The sequence below is a fragment of the Pezoporus occidentalis genome, unplaced genomic scaffold (genome assembly GCF_034315485.1).
Source record: "Pezoporus occidentalis ecotype Australia unplaced genomic scaffold, CSIRO_AGI_Poc_V1 ctg70, whole genome shotgun sequence".
NCBI lineage: Eukaryota > Metazoa > Chordata > Aves > Psittaciformes > Psittacidae > Pezoporus > Pezoporus occidentalis.
The window spans coordinates 1,119,256-1,132,449 of record NW_026916053.1 but is presented as its reverse complement, the minus strand read 5'-3'; the positions used below and the strand labels follow the sequence as shown (position 1 = coordinate 1,132,449).

Here is a 13,194-nt window from a genome sequence, read left to right as displayed (position 1 = left end):
ATACAGTCTGTCTATGAAAAGTACATGGAACAAAACTAGAGCACGAACCAAAGGCAAAGTCCTGTGTCCCCCCTTCTAGTCCCCCTTTTTTTTACCTGTATTTTTCTCAATAAAGTCCATGGATTCTTCACTGGCACTAAAATGACTGGAAGTTGCTTTTTTCTCCGCATCCTGCTCAACATCAGATCCCGTGTGAACTGATGAGTTCGTACTCATTGGTGACCGTGGCATATCTGTCAGTGAAATCCTACGACCAGTACTACTGCTCAGCATAGACTTGCTCATTAGAATCTTAGGCGATGCTGTCATATCAAAGTTCAGTTTGATTTTCTCTTGTTTGTCTGTCTTTGCAGTTCCAGCAGTTGGGTTTGCAGGGTCCAGTAACATTTGGTATTGATTGTTGGGGGTATACGGTGTCCGGAAAGGTGCATAATTAAATACTCCAAATTTTCTACGAATGTTATCAACATAAACCTCCATTTCTTGCATTGCACTATTGAAGATGCTTTTAGTCTTTTTCACAGAAAAAGGAATTTCTTTAGACATGAGGTAGCAATTATTTATAGGAACCCAGGCCCTATATAAAACAGACAAAGATAATATAACCACATGTCATACTGTGGATTGACATGCACATACCACTTTATTTTAGCCTAATCATACAGTTATGCACACAGATCATTTCAGCAGACCACCTCTACCTTCTTCTTTTAATAGTTCAGTTAGCTTAGTTTTGGTAACTGAATTGCATGTCTTGGATTATCACTAGCTCATTTACTCTACCTAATAACACATAAAACATCAATAAACACTGGTCAGGCATGACAAAATATTCCTAATTAAAATAGCCTATGTAACTGTAAGATGACCATTGCTAAGCAGTCTTTCCATCTGTCACAGTTATCAGAAAACCATAAAAAGCATATCAGGGAAAAAAAAGAGACAAAAAAAAGACTTCACAACCACATTTTTTAAAACCTTTTACACCCCATGTCAGATTGATCCAACTCCTCAGTGCCTGGAAAAGTTCTATCAACAAGTATTGGACAGGTAATGTTTATCATTAAATGAAGCAGACTCGAAAACTGTGCCTTCCAAGACTCTTAAATACAAGGAAATTAAACTAACTTATTTCATGGCCCTATACAGTTGGTGTGTTTACAGTACCTGTTTTATAACTGAATAGATTTTATTTTCAATTCATGACAAATCAACTCATATTCATCGTGGCTTTCTCCATCTAAGCAGAGAGTTCACAAGTACAGAAAACTCCTTTCAGAGCAAAACCAGCATTTTCAACACATTATATTCTCTATATTTTTTAAATCTACAATTGTGTGTTTATTCCCATAGACAACAAACAACTTGATTGCCCTCTTCCACCTCTAAGAACTACAGTTCTTTGCAGCACAAAACCAGAGACAGAAACTAACTTGCCTACTCGCTGAGATTATATATGTATTAAACTTAAGAATGTGTGACTTGCATTCTATAGACATCATGCAAGAAACTAAACTGAATACAGTATTATATCAGTTATTAGCATCAAGGTTCAAAAGACAGAATCCAAGAGCACAAAGTTACAACAAGAATTTTGTAAGTACAGTCAAAGACATAGTTTGGTTGAATTCCCACCTGTCGTGCTGGCCGAAGAAACGGGCATCAACTTGCCCATCTTTATCCCTCAGTGCTTTAGCAGGCCAGAATGGAAAACCTTTGAGTTTAGCCCAGACCAATGGGTGGGGATTGCTCTAGAGGAAGAGGCAAAATACACAGTAAGGAAACACAAGTATCTCAGTTAAACACATAATAATTGCATTTTTTTATTAATTTATTTTTTTTTTAGTCCCCTCCAAATATGTAGCATATGTTAGGGCAAATCTTGAAAATTCTCTAATTTTCACTTGGGCCCAAGAGAGAACATGATCTGTTCCATACTTAATAGTCTTAAGGAGTTTTCCCAAGTTTGGTGCAGTATTAAACAAAAACAGAAAACAGACAATTTATTAATTAGTCATGAAAGAAAAACAAGTGTAAATTCCGACATTCACGCTTACAAAAAGAGAGACATTCACATTTCAGAAATCTTGTCCTGAGTGCAAGCACCACATGCAAGCACAGATAACCCAGGAGGGGATCTCTTATATTTAAAGATAGAGAACCTCGTGAACTGCTTGCTGACACCTTGAGATAGTCTGACTCCAGAAAAAGCATGATGTGCAACGACAAACTATCTGGTAAACTACAGCAGCTTTCCTTGAGTCAGTAACCACCACACATTTAAAACTGTGTGGGCACAGATAACAAATAACAGTCAAATGAGAATTACCAGGTTAGTGTATTAGCTAGACTACCATAATCCTTAACTTACACAAGGCTCACAAAACCAATTTTCTCGTTTTTGGCAAGCAGCTAAATAACATTCCGGACATACTTCAATTTCATTCATCTGAAAAGAAAAAGCAAACAGTTATCTGAGAGCTTAAACAGAGTCCAAAGCGTAATCAGTGTTATTATGTTAGCCTGTCTAGTTTGCCAGCATCGTTTTCCCACAAATTTGCTGTCATAAATCAACGTTTCCCAGGTGGCCAACAGCATCCTGGCCTGTATCAGGAACAGTGTGGCCAGCAAGATGAGGGCAGTGATCACTCCCTTGTACCTAGCACGGGTGAGGATGCACCTCACATACTGTGTTCAGTTCTGGGCCCCTCACTACAAGAGAGACATTGAGGTGCTGGAGCATGCCCAAATAACAGCAACAAAGTGGGTGAAGGGCCTGAAGAAAGCCTGCAAAAATTACAGTTATGCAACACATACACTAGAAAACACTATTATTTCATTTACAAATACATGAAACACTTTAAAACCTACATAAAAATTAAGTTGATTGGGGCACTCATACCTCATGCTCACAGATTTTGATGATGACTTTTGCTGTTTGTGTCAATTTGTGATTTCCTGAGGAAACAATAAAATGCTTTAACCAAGAAAATTGTAATGCTAGAATTACGATAAAATCAACAGGTTTTAGACTTTAAAGTTCACATTAAAGATAAAAGAGAACATCTAAAGAGATGATGTAAAACACGTATGTATCAACTACATGCTTCAAAAGAAGTAGGTAGGCTTTTCTTCCCCACGTAACATCATAACAATCTTTAAATGTTCCTTTTTGAGACCTCTTGCAGCCTGCCCACCACTGCTACACTCTTTCCATGATGAAATTCAACAAGGGCAAGTGTAGAGTCTTGCATCTGGGGAAGAACAACCCCATGTACCAGTACAGGTTGGGGGCTGACCTGCTGGACAGCAGTGAAGGGGAAAGGGACCCAGGGGTCCTGGTGGATAGGAGGATGACCATGAGCCAGCAATGTGCCCTTGTGGCCAAGAAGGCCAATGGCATCCTAGGGTGCATTAGAAAGGCTGTGGTTAGTAGGTCAAGAGAGGTTCTCCTCCCCCTGTATTCTACCTTGGTGAGGCCGCATCTGGAATATTGTGTCCAGTTCTGGGCCCCTCAGTTCAAGAAGGACAAGGAATTGCTTGGAAGAGTCCAGCGCAGAGCCACAAAGATGACTGAGGGAGTAGAACCTCTCCCTTATGAGGAGAGGCTGAGGGAGCTGGGTCTCTTTAGCTTGGAGGAGACTGAGGGGTGACCTCATCAATGTTTACAAATGTGTAAAGGGTGAGTGTCAGGATGATGGAGCTAGGTGTTTTTCAGTGATGTCCAGTGCTAGGACAAGGGGCAATGGGTGTAAACTGGAGCACAGGAGGTTCCATGTGAACATGAGAAAAAATTTCTTTACTGTGAGAGAGCACTGGAACAGGTTGCCCAGGGGCGTTGTGGAGTCTCCTACATTGGAGATATTCAAGGCCCACCTGGGCAAGTTCCTGTGTGATATACTCTAGGTTACCCTGCTCTTGCAGGGGGGTTGGACTAGATGATCTTTTGAGGTCCCTTCCAACCCTTGGGATTCTGTGACATGATGTCTGAGTTCAATTAGGCCTCTTATAAAGTGCTGCATAATACAAAACAAAGCAACTTGGGAGTTGGAACCAGCTTATCATTAAGGTCTCTTCCAACCCAAACCATTCCATGATTCCAATTCACTTGAAATTTTTTCAAGGTGGAATGAGCAAGTGACAGCACCGGCTGTATTTGGTCCTACAGTTTCATGTATGCCAGTTAAAAAAAAATCTGTTGTGTTTAGGCACTATGCTCAATGACAGGAAGATACTTTCAGCATTTGCCAACTAGAAGCCTACAAATTGCTCTGTCACTTTCTGAAACTGTTTCAAAGTGTCATAATTAAGGACATAAGTATGTATTAATATCTTACCCCCATTGTAAATAATGCAGTTGTGCAAAATCCATTTGGCATCAGCCAAAAATGCTTCAGTGCAACCGTACATTTTCTTTTTAACATTCTGCAAAGAGAAAATTCAGAATGTATTAGGAAATAGAAAATTTCCTGAAATTTCAGAAGTGAGTAAAAAGTGATGGCTTCTTCCTGGACATTGTTTCCTATCAAGCATACAATTAGTAAAAATGACTACTTACATGCTGCAAGACTCACGATTCTAAATACTTAAGAATCTGTCAAATTCAGGGTGCCTTTTGACTGCCCTGAAAACGTATGAACTGTCTAACTCTAAATAATGAATTATTTGGATCAGCATCTTCAACATTTAAAAAGTGTTAATTTCCTGAAACAGTATTTCATTTGATGTCCGCAGAACACTAAACTCTTCATTTCTTCTACTGATGTTATCACTCCAAAGCATTTTTATTTTTTAATTTTTACAAGATCTAGAAAAAAATGTTGCTCATAAAACATAAGACAGTACATGTGATATTCCAATCTACCCACTAGGTAAAGTACTTCCATTAGACAAAATCGGTCACATGGTTTTGTTACACCTTTATACTATTAAGACATCAACCTCCACTTAAGGACATGGAGAATGACAATTTGCTGTGTCTTCACTAGGTCCTAGCAGAACAAAACTCTGCAATACTGCACTCTTCATCAAGCAATGGAATATGGAGAACTTCCTCATGATGTGAAATTTATTATTGAACTAAGAATTAAAATTATATTATCCACCTCTTGACTGTTTCGTTTCTCTTTTATACCTCAGGTGCAGTGGAGATTACAGTGTTTGTTGAATGATCACTAAAATCAGCCTGGAATGACCCCTACATCTACATCTAATGGTCCCAAATTAATGGACCAGTGATCTATTCATAGGTTACAAACATGATGATCACATGCAAACTCTGATTAATGAAGTCTCCCACAGTATCATTCCTGGAATTAGATGAATTCATACAGAAGGAAGCAATCAGTGTAAGCCTGTCTTTTTCACAGTGTTCTTCCTGACCATTTATGTGTTACTAGATCGGACAAAATACTGGATTTGTTCAGTTGGCACGTGATTGTTTTTAAACTGTAACTGACCTGGCATTTACAACAACAACAACAAAAAAGCATTAAAATAATTTCAAGCAGCCTATCTCTCCTCCCATCAAACACTCCAGAAATACCATTGAGAGCAATCAAACTCAAGGAACCTTCCTCCTTTAGCTTCATACAAACCTTCTCTAATGTACAAAGGTCCATTGGATGAAAGATATATTCTGCATAATCTGGGTGCTGATCCAGTGAAACTGGCTTTTGAAATGGCTCTGTCTGTAAGGAAGAAATCAGTGCTTATTAATACCGAACAGTTTCATTAAGGACACAATCCTCATTCGTTTTCCAGTACTAATTCCAACTGTGATGTGACAGAAAATTCTTTAAAAGTAATTATAAAATTTTGTGAAGTAATAAAGTATTGTCAGAACAAGAGGAACTAGAAGGTCTCAATTAACTGGTTTTCATATGCTGGAAGTAATGAATTGCAGAAGTCAGGAGCTTTGAAAATGTACTGTCACTATTTACACTGGGATTTTTTTGTTGGGAGTATCAGATGAAGCTCAACAGACAGTTTATAGCAGAAAAAAGACACCAGACTCACAAATACCTCTTTCTCAGACTTGTTAGAATCTTAACTTTCAAAACCACGGTGGCTTGGTAACACACACACATTCAAACTTTCATCAATGGGACATATTAGCATCTGCTAATGTGGAGGTTACTGCAATTTGTGAAACTCAAGGGATTAAAGAACTCAGGTACCAAAACAATAGGTGATAAGTAAAATGTCTCAACATTAGGGCAAAATATTTCAATAGGATCCATTAAGCTTTCTAACCACCTTTTGAAAACCTTTTGTGAACTCAACATAAACAAACACTGATACCTCTACTGAAATGCAGCACTTCAAGCTTCTCCATCTAACAGGATAGTATTTACCACTCCAGAGTAAAAGGATTCCAAGAACCAAAATCTGTCAGTGCTTAAGAGTAACCTTCCCAGAAATTGCCACTATTGTTCTACTAAAACATCACAGAGACATCAGAGTTGCAGACAGCCCATGATTCAGCACATATGGTTTTCTCAACTTATTTTACTGTAACACCGCAGGTACAGAGACACCCTCCCCACTCCTCTAACTTATTTACAGGAACAAGAAGAAAAAAGGGGTTGTTGGTAATTCATCACATAGAATTCTGATGAAGTCAAAACTTCACATGAAAGCTAGGCAAAGCTTGCATGGTGAAGAACAAGTAGCAAGAATTGTTGAAACTTAGAAGCAGGGATGAGTGACTGGAATAGCTGAAATTTTGAGACATGGTGTTTTTGAGAAGCGAGTCTGAAGGCAGACACATGAAGTTAGGTACAAATTGGAGGAAAATCAATTTTACCTTCATGATAAAAACTGAGAGAACAGCAGCCTCATATTGCATAACAATGAACAGCACAGGTTTTCACCACACTGAGGAAGATTCCTTCAGTGTTTTAAAAGTATATGCTACAACTAACTTTTGGGGTAATTTCTACGAACAGAAAGCAGCCGGGTTTTCAACAGGTATAATCAATAATACAACAGTGCCTGTACCTAAGGGTCCTGCCCATGTAACTGTATTGGTGAGAGATCATGTCTCCTCATGCCCCTTGTATCTCAGAGACAACATTGTCAAAAAAATAAAAATCCACCCTGTCTCACGCTGTATTTTCACACCTACTGAAACTACATCCAGAAAGTTACATGAAGAAACTACATTTTAAACACAGTACAAAATAGTTCTTACAGCCTAAACTAACCTGCCTGTACTAGACAGGTGGAAGACGGCATAAAAGCTGTCCCACAGAATCTGATAAAACAAAGCAGGTTCATAATCTACAAAAGGAAGAAAAATGCAGAATTATGACAAGCATTCAATCCAAGCATTAAAAAGAAAAATAAAAAAATAAAGTCCTTCTTACCCCTGGCTGTTTCATTTTCTGTAGTGCAAACTTCAGTAAATATGATAGCTGTTCAATGGTGAGCATTGTCATTGCTTTACTCTGTGTTTCTATGCATTCTGCAACTGTGATTTTCTAGAAGTTAAGATTAAAAAACATTTGGTCAGGAAACATTCCTAGGAAAATTCTTCTCCACTGAAACATTCTAGCATTCAAATAGAAGACAACAACTATCTTATAAGAAATAAAACATTTCTGATGGCACAGTATAAGTACTTTGGATGCTTGTTTTACTTGATTATTGTTCTGTGTATGTTAAACAGAAAAAATAAAAGCGGGGAGACGGGGAAGAGAGAGAAAAGGGAGAGAGGGCAAGGAAAAGACCAGAAAAATAACCATCATGAATGTAAATTCCCACATACAATGAGTGTTCACAGCAATATGAACCAGTGGGAAGGCCACCTGCTCTGTAAAACAGTGACCAAAGAAAAATATGCGATAAACCAATTTCCTTTTGTTAAAGATACATCAATGCTAAGGAATGATTAAGTTCTTCCCCAGGCCTGCAGAAAAAACTAGTAATAAAATCTCCACTTGTTTGACCCTAGAGTACAATTTTTTTCTGCACTGCTGCAGAGCTGATCAGCTCATTAGAAAAAGCACAAGCTGAGCTAGTCAAAACCGCAGAATGTTTTCAAAATAAGAGGTGTCTGATGAAGAAACCACTCTTCAAACTGCACAAATTTCTCTGGTACCTTTACCAAGAGGCAATACAGGAATAAACCAGCAACATTTCAGAACACAAAACCACCTGCTTACATCTCACAAACAATAAAGAAATCCACTCCTTATATCAACTAACCTCACATTCTGGGCAAAACCAATCCCCCTCTGGTTCCGCTGTCAGTTTCAGACACTTAGCATGATAAACCCGAGGACAGAGTTCACAGCAGAGGACTTGGCCTTCCCGATGACAAACCCAGCAATAGAAATCATTCCGTCCATCCTGTGGTACAACATCAACAGGGTCTGTGGTGAGTGGCTGCTTCATATAGTAAAACGGACCATGTCTTAGTTCTGACTGAAATGTAGGCAAGAAAAACAGGTTTGGTTTCAAAACAAATTTGCATTTTTTCAAATAATAGTATTCATAATATATAAGCAAACAGCAGTTTACAGAGTTTGATTAACATTTATGCAAGCACAGTATCTTATTAATTGCACAAAATCATTCATAAAGAAGTTTACTGCTTATTCAGATGTCAAATGCCAGTTTGCACTCAAGACTGAAAATAAATCTTTGTGGCAAGTAAGGGCATCAAATGCAAGACATGCAATCCAACCAAAGTCAGTGAACACTTTTATCTTTGAGAAAGAAATACTGCCATAGAAGCTATTAGGTCCTCTAAACACAGAATTCCATGGGGCTGTGCAAGCTAAATACTGAGATATTTAGTCATGGCTAAACCTGGGACAGCTGAAGAAGTTAGTCCTGAAATAAGAAGTTGATCACCATGCAAATCTGTCCTAAATTGCAGCAGTTCACAGCTTTGTACAATGAAGCAAGCCAGTGCCGATTTTGATTAATAAGGCAAACTGTAGAGTAAGATGACAAAGGAGCAAATTCACATCCTGAACAGCCACTCTGCTATAGGAGCAGGAACACGGGGAGAGATTTAATCCACCATTTAAATGCATATCAGAATTTAAGACTCACGATCTCCACTGGTTTGCCTGCACTAGAAAACAGTGTTAACTTTGTAAACTGCATGAACTAGTCTTCCACTTGAGCCCCAGACAGCTCAAAGATGACACAGCTGATGCCAAAACACAAGCAGCAAATAGCCTAGGATAAAATGGGTCCCCAGAAACCTGGTTTGTTAGATCAGCTTTGAAGAGCTGCTGACATTTACTGAAAAGCTACATTCAATTGATCCATGACAAGTAAACTTAAGTTTTCTATTTGGTATTACTTATAGGGGTAGTTTGCTGAGGAGAACATGGAGAGAAGCAATCTTGAGTTTTAGGCAGTTTATTTACTGTGATTTTTTTTTGCTTGATGTAAAACCATTTGCTCATGACATTACTTATAACTATCAAATGCTGGTAGTTTGCAGAACCATGTTGTTAGGTTCTCAGGTAATCTGTGTAATTGGGCACCTTTTACACATCTGCAAGTTCTTAGATGCTTGAGCTGTCACATGCCCACGCGACTCATAGAACAGTGCAACCATCTGCATGCTCCATGCCTTTGCAGCATCCTCTACAAAATCAGTCACACAGGGCATAAACTAATGTCACCACAAACCACCAGCTTGGATTGTGATATTTCCAGATTTCTACAGTTATAAACGATATTATTTGCATGAATAAAGCAACTTCAAGGTTAGGAGACAGAGAAGTGATAACCCAGCTGGAGATGTTGTATCTCAAAGAGAAGAGATATCATCTGCCAGAGGACGTTACCCACAAACATTCCCAAAGCTCTGCTACCTAAAATTTCACTCGATTTTCTATTAGCTTTGGTGTTTTTTATTTTCTAATCTTCAGATCATATAGCTTCTAAAAAATACTTTATTCCCACCATGGAAATGGGAAAAAATGTTTTTTTTTTTCTATACTTTCTCTGTGTAAATATATATACAAGCATATAACATAACAAGACTCTCAGAAGGAAGGTTCTATCAGATCCTGTGGAACAAGAGGGACAGCGTAAGTCTTTAACTACATTTCAAATGTATTACTACTACAATCATTCAAACAGACACAGAAGTTATGGCAACCCAGAGTGAAGAAGGGAAAGTTGCAATTCACAGTGCACAAACGTATTTTGTTTGCAGCTATATGCACCACAGCTGCGAGACCAAACAAAATGTCAACGGTGTATATACATGGAGTTGCAGCTGTGGGGCATTTCCTCAACTGAATAAATAAAGGAATAAAGGAAATTACCAGATAAAGGAAATTACCAGAATAATTTAATACATATCCTGACTTTGAAGTGGATATAAGCAGTATATCCACACTAACTTCCTAAGAATGAAAGATATTGCTTTAAGACAAATACAAAGCCTATGAAACTATTACACAGAGATCAGCTCATAACACCCAAACTGATGTCTTGTTAGAGCATGACAAGAACTTATTGTCTGTTCAAGGATGCTTACTTCTTGTAGACGTTTATCACCTTGTTTTATCTAAGCCACGTTTAGAAACACCCCACTCCCTCACAAAAAAGGTCGGGAGACTCAAAAGGTACACAAACAACAAAACTAAAGGACTGAATATGAATGATACAACTGCATCAAAGGACCTTTTCACTTGTTATAACCAGAGCAAAATGTTTCAAGAGTGTATCTTTTAACAGTTATTAAAGAAAAGCTTTGTTTCCTCAACTGTTTCACAGATAGCTAATTCAAGCTCAGATATGTGGTAGTTTGTTTTAAAGTCTTTCATAAAGTTACTAAGACCTGTAGAATGACATAGAAAACTGAAGAAAAACCAACAGTATTTTAGTGCTGTTTTGGGGAGAAGTTCACTATTTATATTCAGTTTAAATTAATATTGAAGCTAGTGGTAAAACAAGATGATAACTCCAATTACGTTATAAGTGACCAGTTAAGTGTCAAAAAGTTCCTGATTTTTAACCTGTCTTAGCTACATTCTACAATTCCATAATTCTTTGCTTGTATTTCAACACTGTAAATACCTGTTGGCACCAGAACAGTAGATCTGTTACTGCATCCACAACATGTAATAGGAAACTTCATGCAACTTTAGTAATAGTATCTTGAAATAGTCAAATATTACGAACACTTTGTAACATAGAAACTTAACTTAGAGGTTTCCAGTGATGCTGTCACACCTCAAAATGCATTTATCAGCCAATCAGAACCGTAGCTATTAGCTACTTTATACTTGAAACTTGGCCTGAGAGCAAAATAAGTAACGGTATGCTTAGAGCACATCTGTTCAGCAGTGAAAGAATCTTTCAACAACTCCTGCTACCATATAGAGCAGTTTTTTCACCTACTTTAATCTTCAGGCATGCCCGTATCAAATTTGACATGCAATATAATATTAAAAGCAACTTAGAAAAGCTAAACAAAACTAAACATGTTTGCTTGCTGACTCGTAACAAATACAGCAAAATAAGCAAGTCCAATTGCTTTTCTTCATTAGATATACAACTTTATTCTACCCTGTAATATTTCAGGTCTGAGACACCTGGAAAATAGAACAGGATTTACTGAGGAGAATGTATCAAGTTCAACAACTGCAACTGTGTTTTCATTTATATTTTTAAATGCATGAATAGAAGAGGAAATTAATACCCTAAGATTCAGTTCCACTGTAAAATTGTCTCTACACTGCACAGGTTGAAGTTCAGACTTCAGTGGGAAAGCATCTCCCCAGGAAATGTCCAGGATATGGAGGAATTTATACAGCCTGAAGTGAAGCTCAGTAAGGCCAAACTGACCACATTAAACTAATGCAAACATGCCTACATATGCTAATTCTAAACCTCCCAATTATCCTTAAGTAAAATATGCTTGACGCTGTAAACCTCTTCGCTAGCACAGCCTGATTCATTCAGTCTTCATTCCAGGACAACTGCAGTGATTAGGAATTTCACTTTCTTTTTTAACCAGTGTAATTGTACAAGGACAATATGTAATGTGGATGCTTTTACATCAGAAAAAGGTGCCTTAAACCCTCAGAATTTAATCCTGGCAAAAAAAAAAACAACGCTGGCACAGAAAAGCACTTTGAAAAATAGAGACATGTCATTTTTAAATTAGATGAGAAATTTCATTAATGCTAAAGACTGCCTTCATCTAATCTTGTCCAAGACGATGCAGATACTTGCTATTCCACAGACTTCATACAATTCTTTTACTTGCATCCTACAATGAATCAGAAATTGTCAGAGTCTTCTGGAGTTAAGTTCTAAGAACTACAAGAAGACACCAAAAATAAGGTTTCAATCATGAAGACTGAAAAGTACTGTCAGTGTGACCCTTTGATTTAACTAGCTTGGTAGGAGGGTATATTGCTCAGCAGCGTAAAGGAAGGGGTGGGAATCTGCAGAGTATCAAGGAATGTGCTAGACCTTTGTTAATAATTGGCAGCAGGACTAAAACCAGATGAGGGACTTCTGTTGATATGAGACCATTTTTAATCTCGGATATCATGCCACTGAACATTTCCTTCCAATGGTTTTCATTAATAACAGCTATCGCTGTTATTATTGTTATTACATACCTTCATAATACTTTTGTTCAAAATTGCCTTTATTGCTTACACATCTTATTAGCTTTGTAAAATCAGAAACCAGGACACAACTTGTCTTTCTCATACAGATGCAAAACAATAATAAGAGAACGTGCAAATCCAGCCTATAATGCCAAATCCTACACCCACTCCATTCAAAAATGAAAATCTACCTCTTAGAATACAAGAATGGAGCTTCCTAATAGAGGAGAGAGCTCCTGATCAGCTTTCATCTACATCCTTTATTGTGTCATATTCTAGCACAACAAGACCATGACTTCTCTTACCTGCTCTTTATTATTACTGTTCAATAGACCAGGTTTCTTTTTCTTTTTTATAGGACTTGTTGATGCATCTTGTGGTGAGTGGCCATTAGAGGAATGTGGAGGGCTGGGAAATTTCCTTTTCTGTGCTGCGCGTTCAGCAGAGCCAGGATCTACAACAGATAGACAATATGGTTGAAGAGTTCATATTGATGAAAAACATTCCAGCAAGGCTGTGGTTTGTCATTCACACTCCTTCACTGAACAGAATAAAAATTCTCATTGTCTTCCATCCAGTCACTGACAAA

General features: G+C 37.8%; 1 protein-coding gene across 10 annotated transcripts in view; it reads right to left on the bottom strand.

Annotated features, from left to right (window-relative positions):
* The window catches only part of ZMYND8 (zinc finger MYND-type containing 8), a 51,230-nt gene that overhangs the window by 17,132 nt on the left and 20,904 nt on the right, over window positions 1–13,194 (bottom strand). For 9 of the 10 annotated variants that reach the window (XR_009969178.1, XM_062642312.1, XM_062642311.1 and 6 more), the window contains exons 3-11: window positions 12,911–13,059; window positions 8,212–8,430; window positions 7,371–7,484; window positions 5,598–5,690; window positions 4,338–4,425; window positions 2,903–2,958; window positions 2,372–2,449; window positions 1,636–1,751; window positions 96–577 (exon numbers count right to left, since the gene is read on the bottom strand). Coding sequence is in view for 9 of the 10 variants with exons in the window: in XM_062642312.1 (XP_062498296.1) it covers window positions 96–577; window positions 1,636–1,751; window positions 2,372–2,449; window positions 2,903–2,958; window positions 4,338–4,425; window positions 5,598–5,690; window positions 7,371–7,484; window positions 8,212–8,430; window positions 12,911–13,059 (1,395 nt within the window). In the remaining variant the exon portion in view is untranslated. The remainder of the gene's footprint in view (window positions 1–95; window positions 578–1,635; window positions 1,752–2,371; window positions 2,450–2,902; window positions 2,959–4,337; window positions 4,426–5,597; window positions 5,691–7,370; window positions 7,485–8,211; window positions 8,431–12,910; window positions 13,060–13,194) is intronic. The other variant, XM_062642317.1, reaches the window with a different exon arrangement.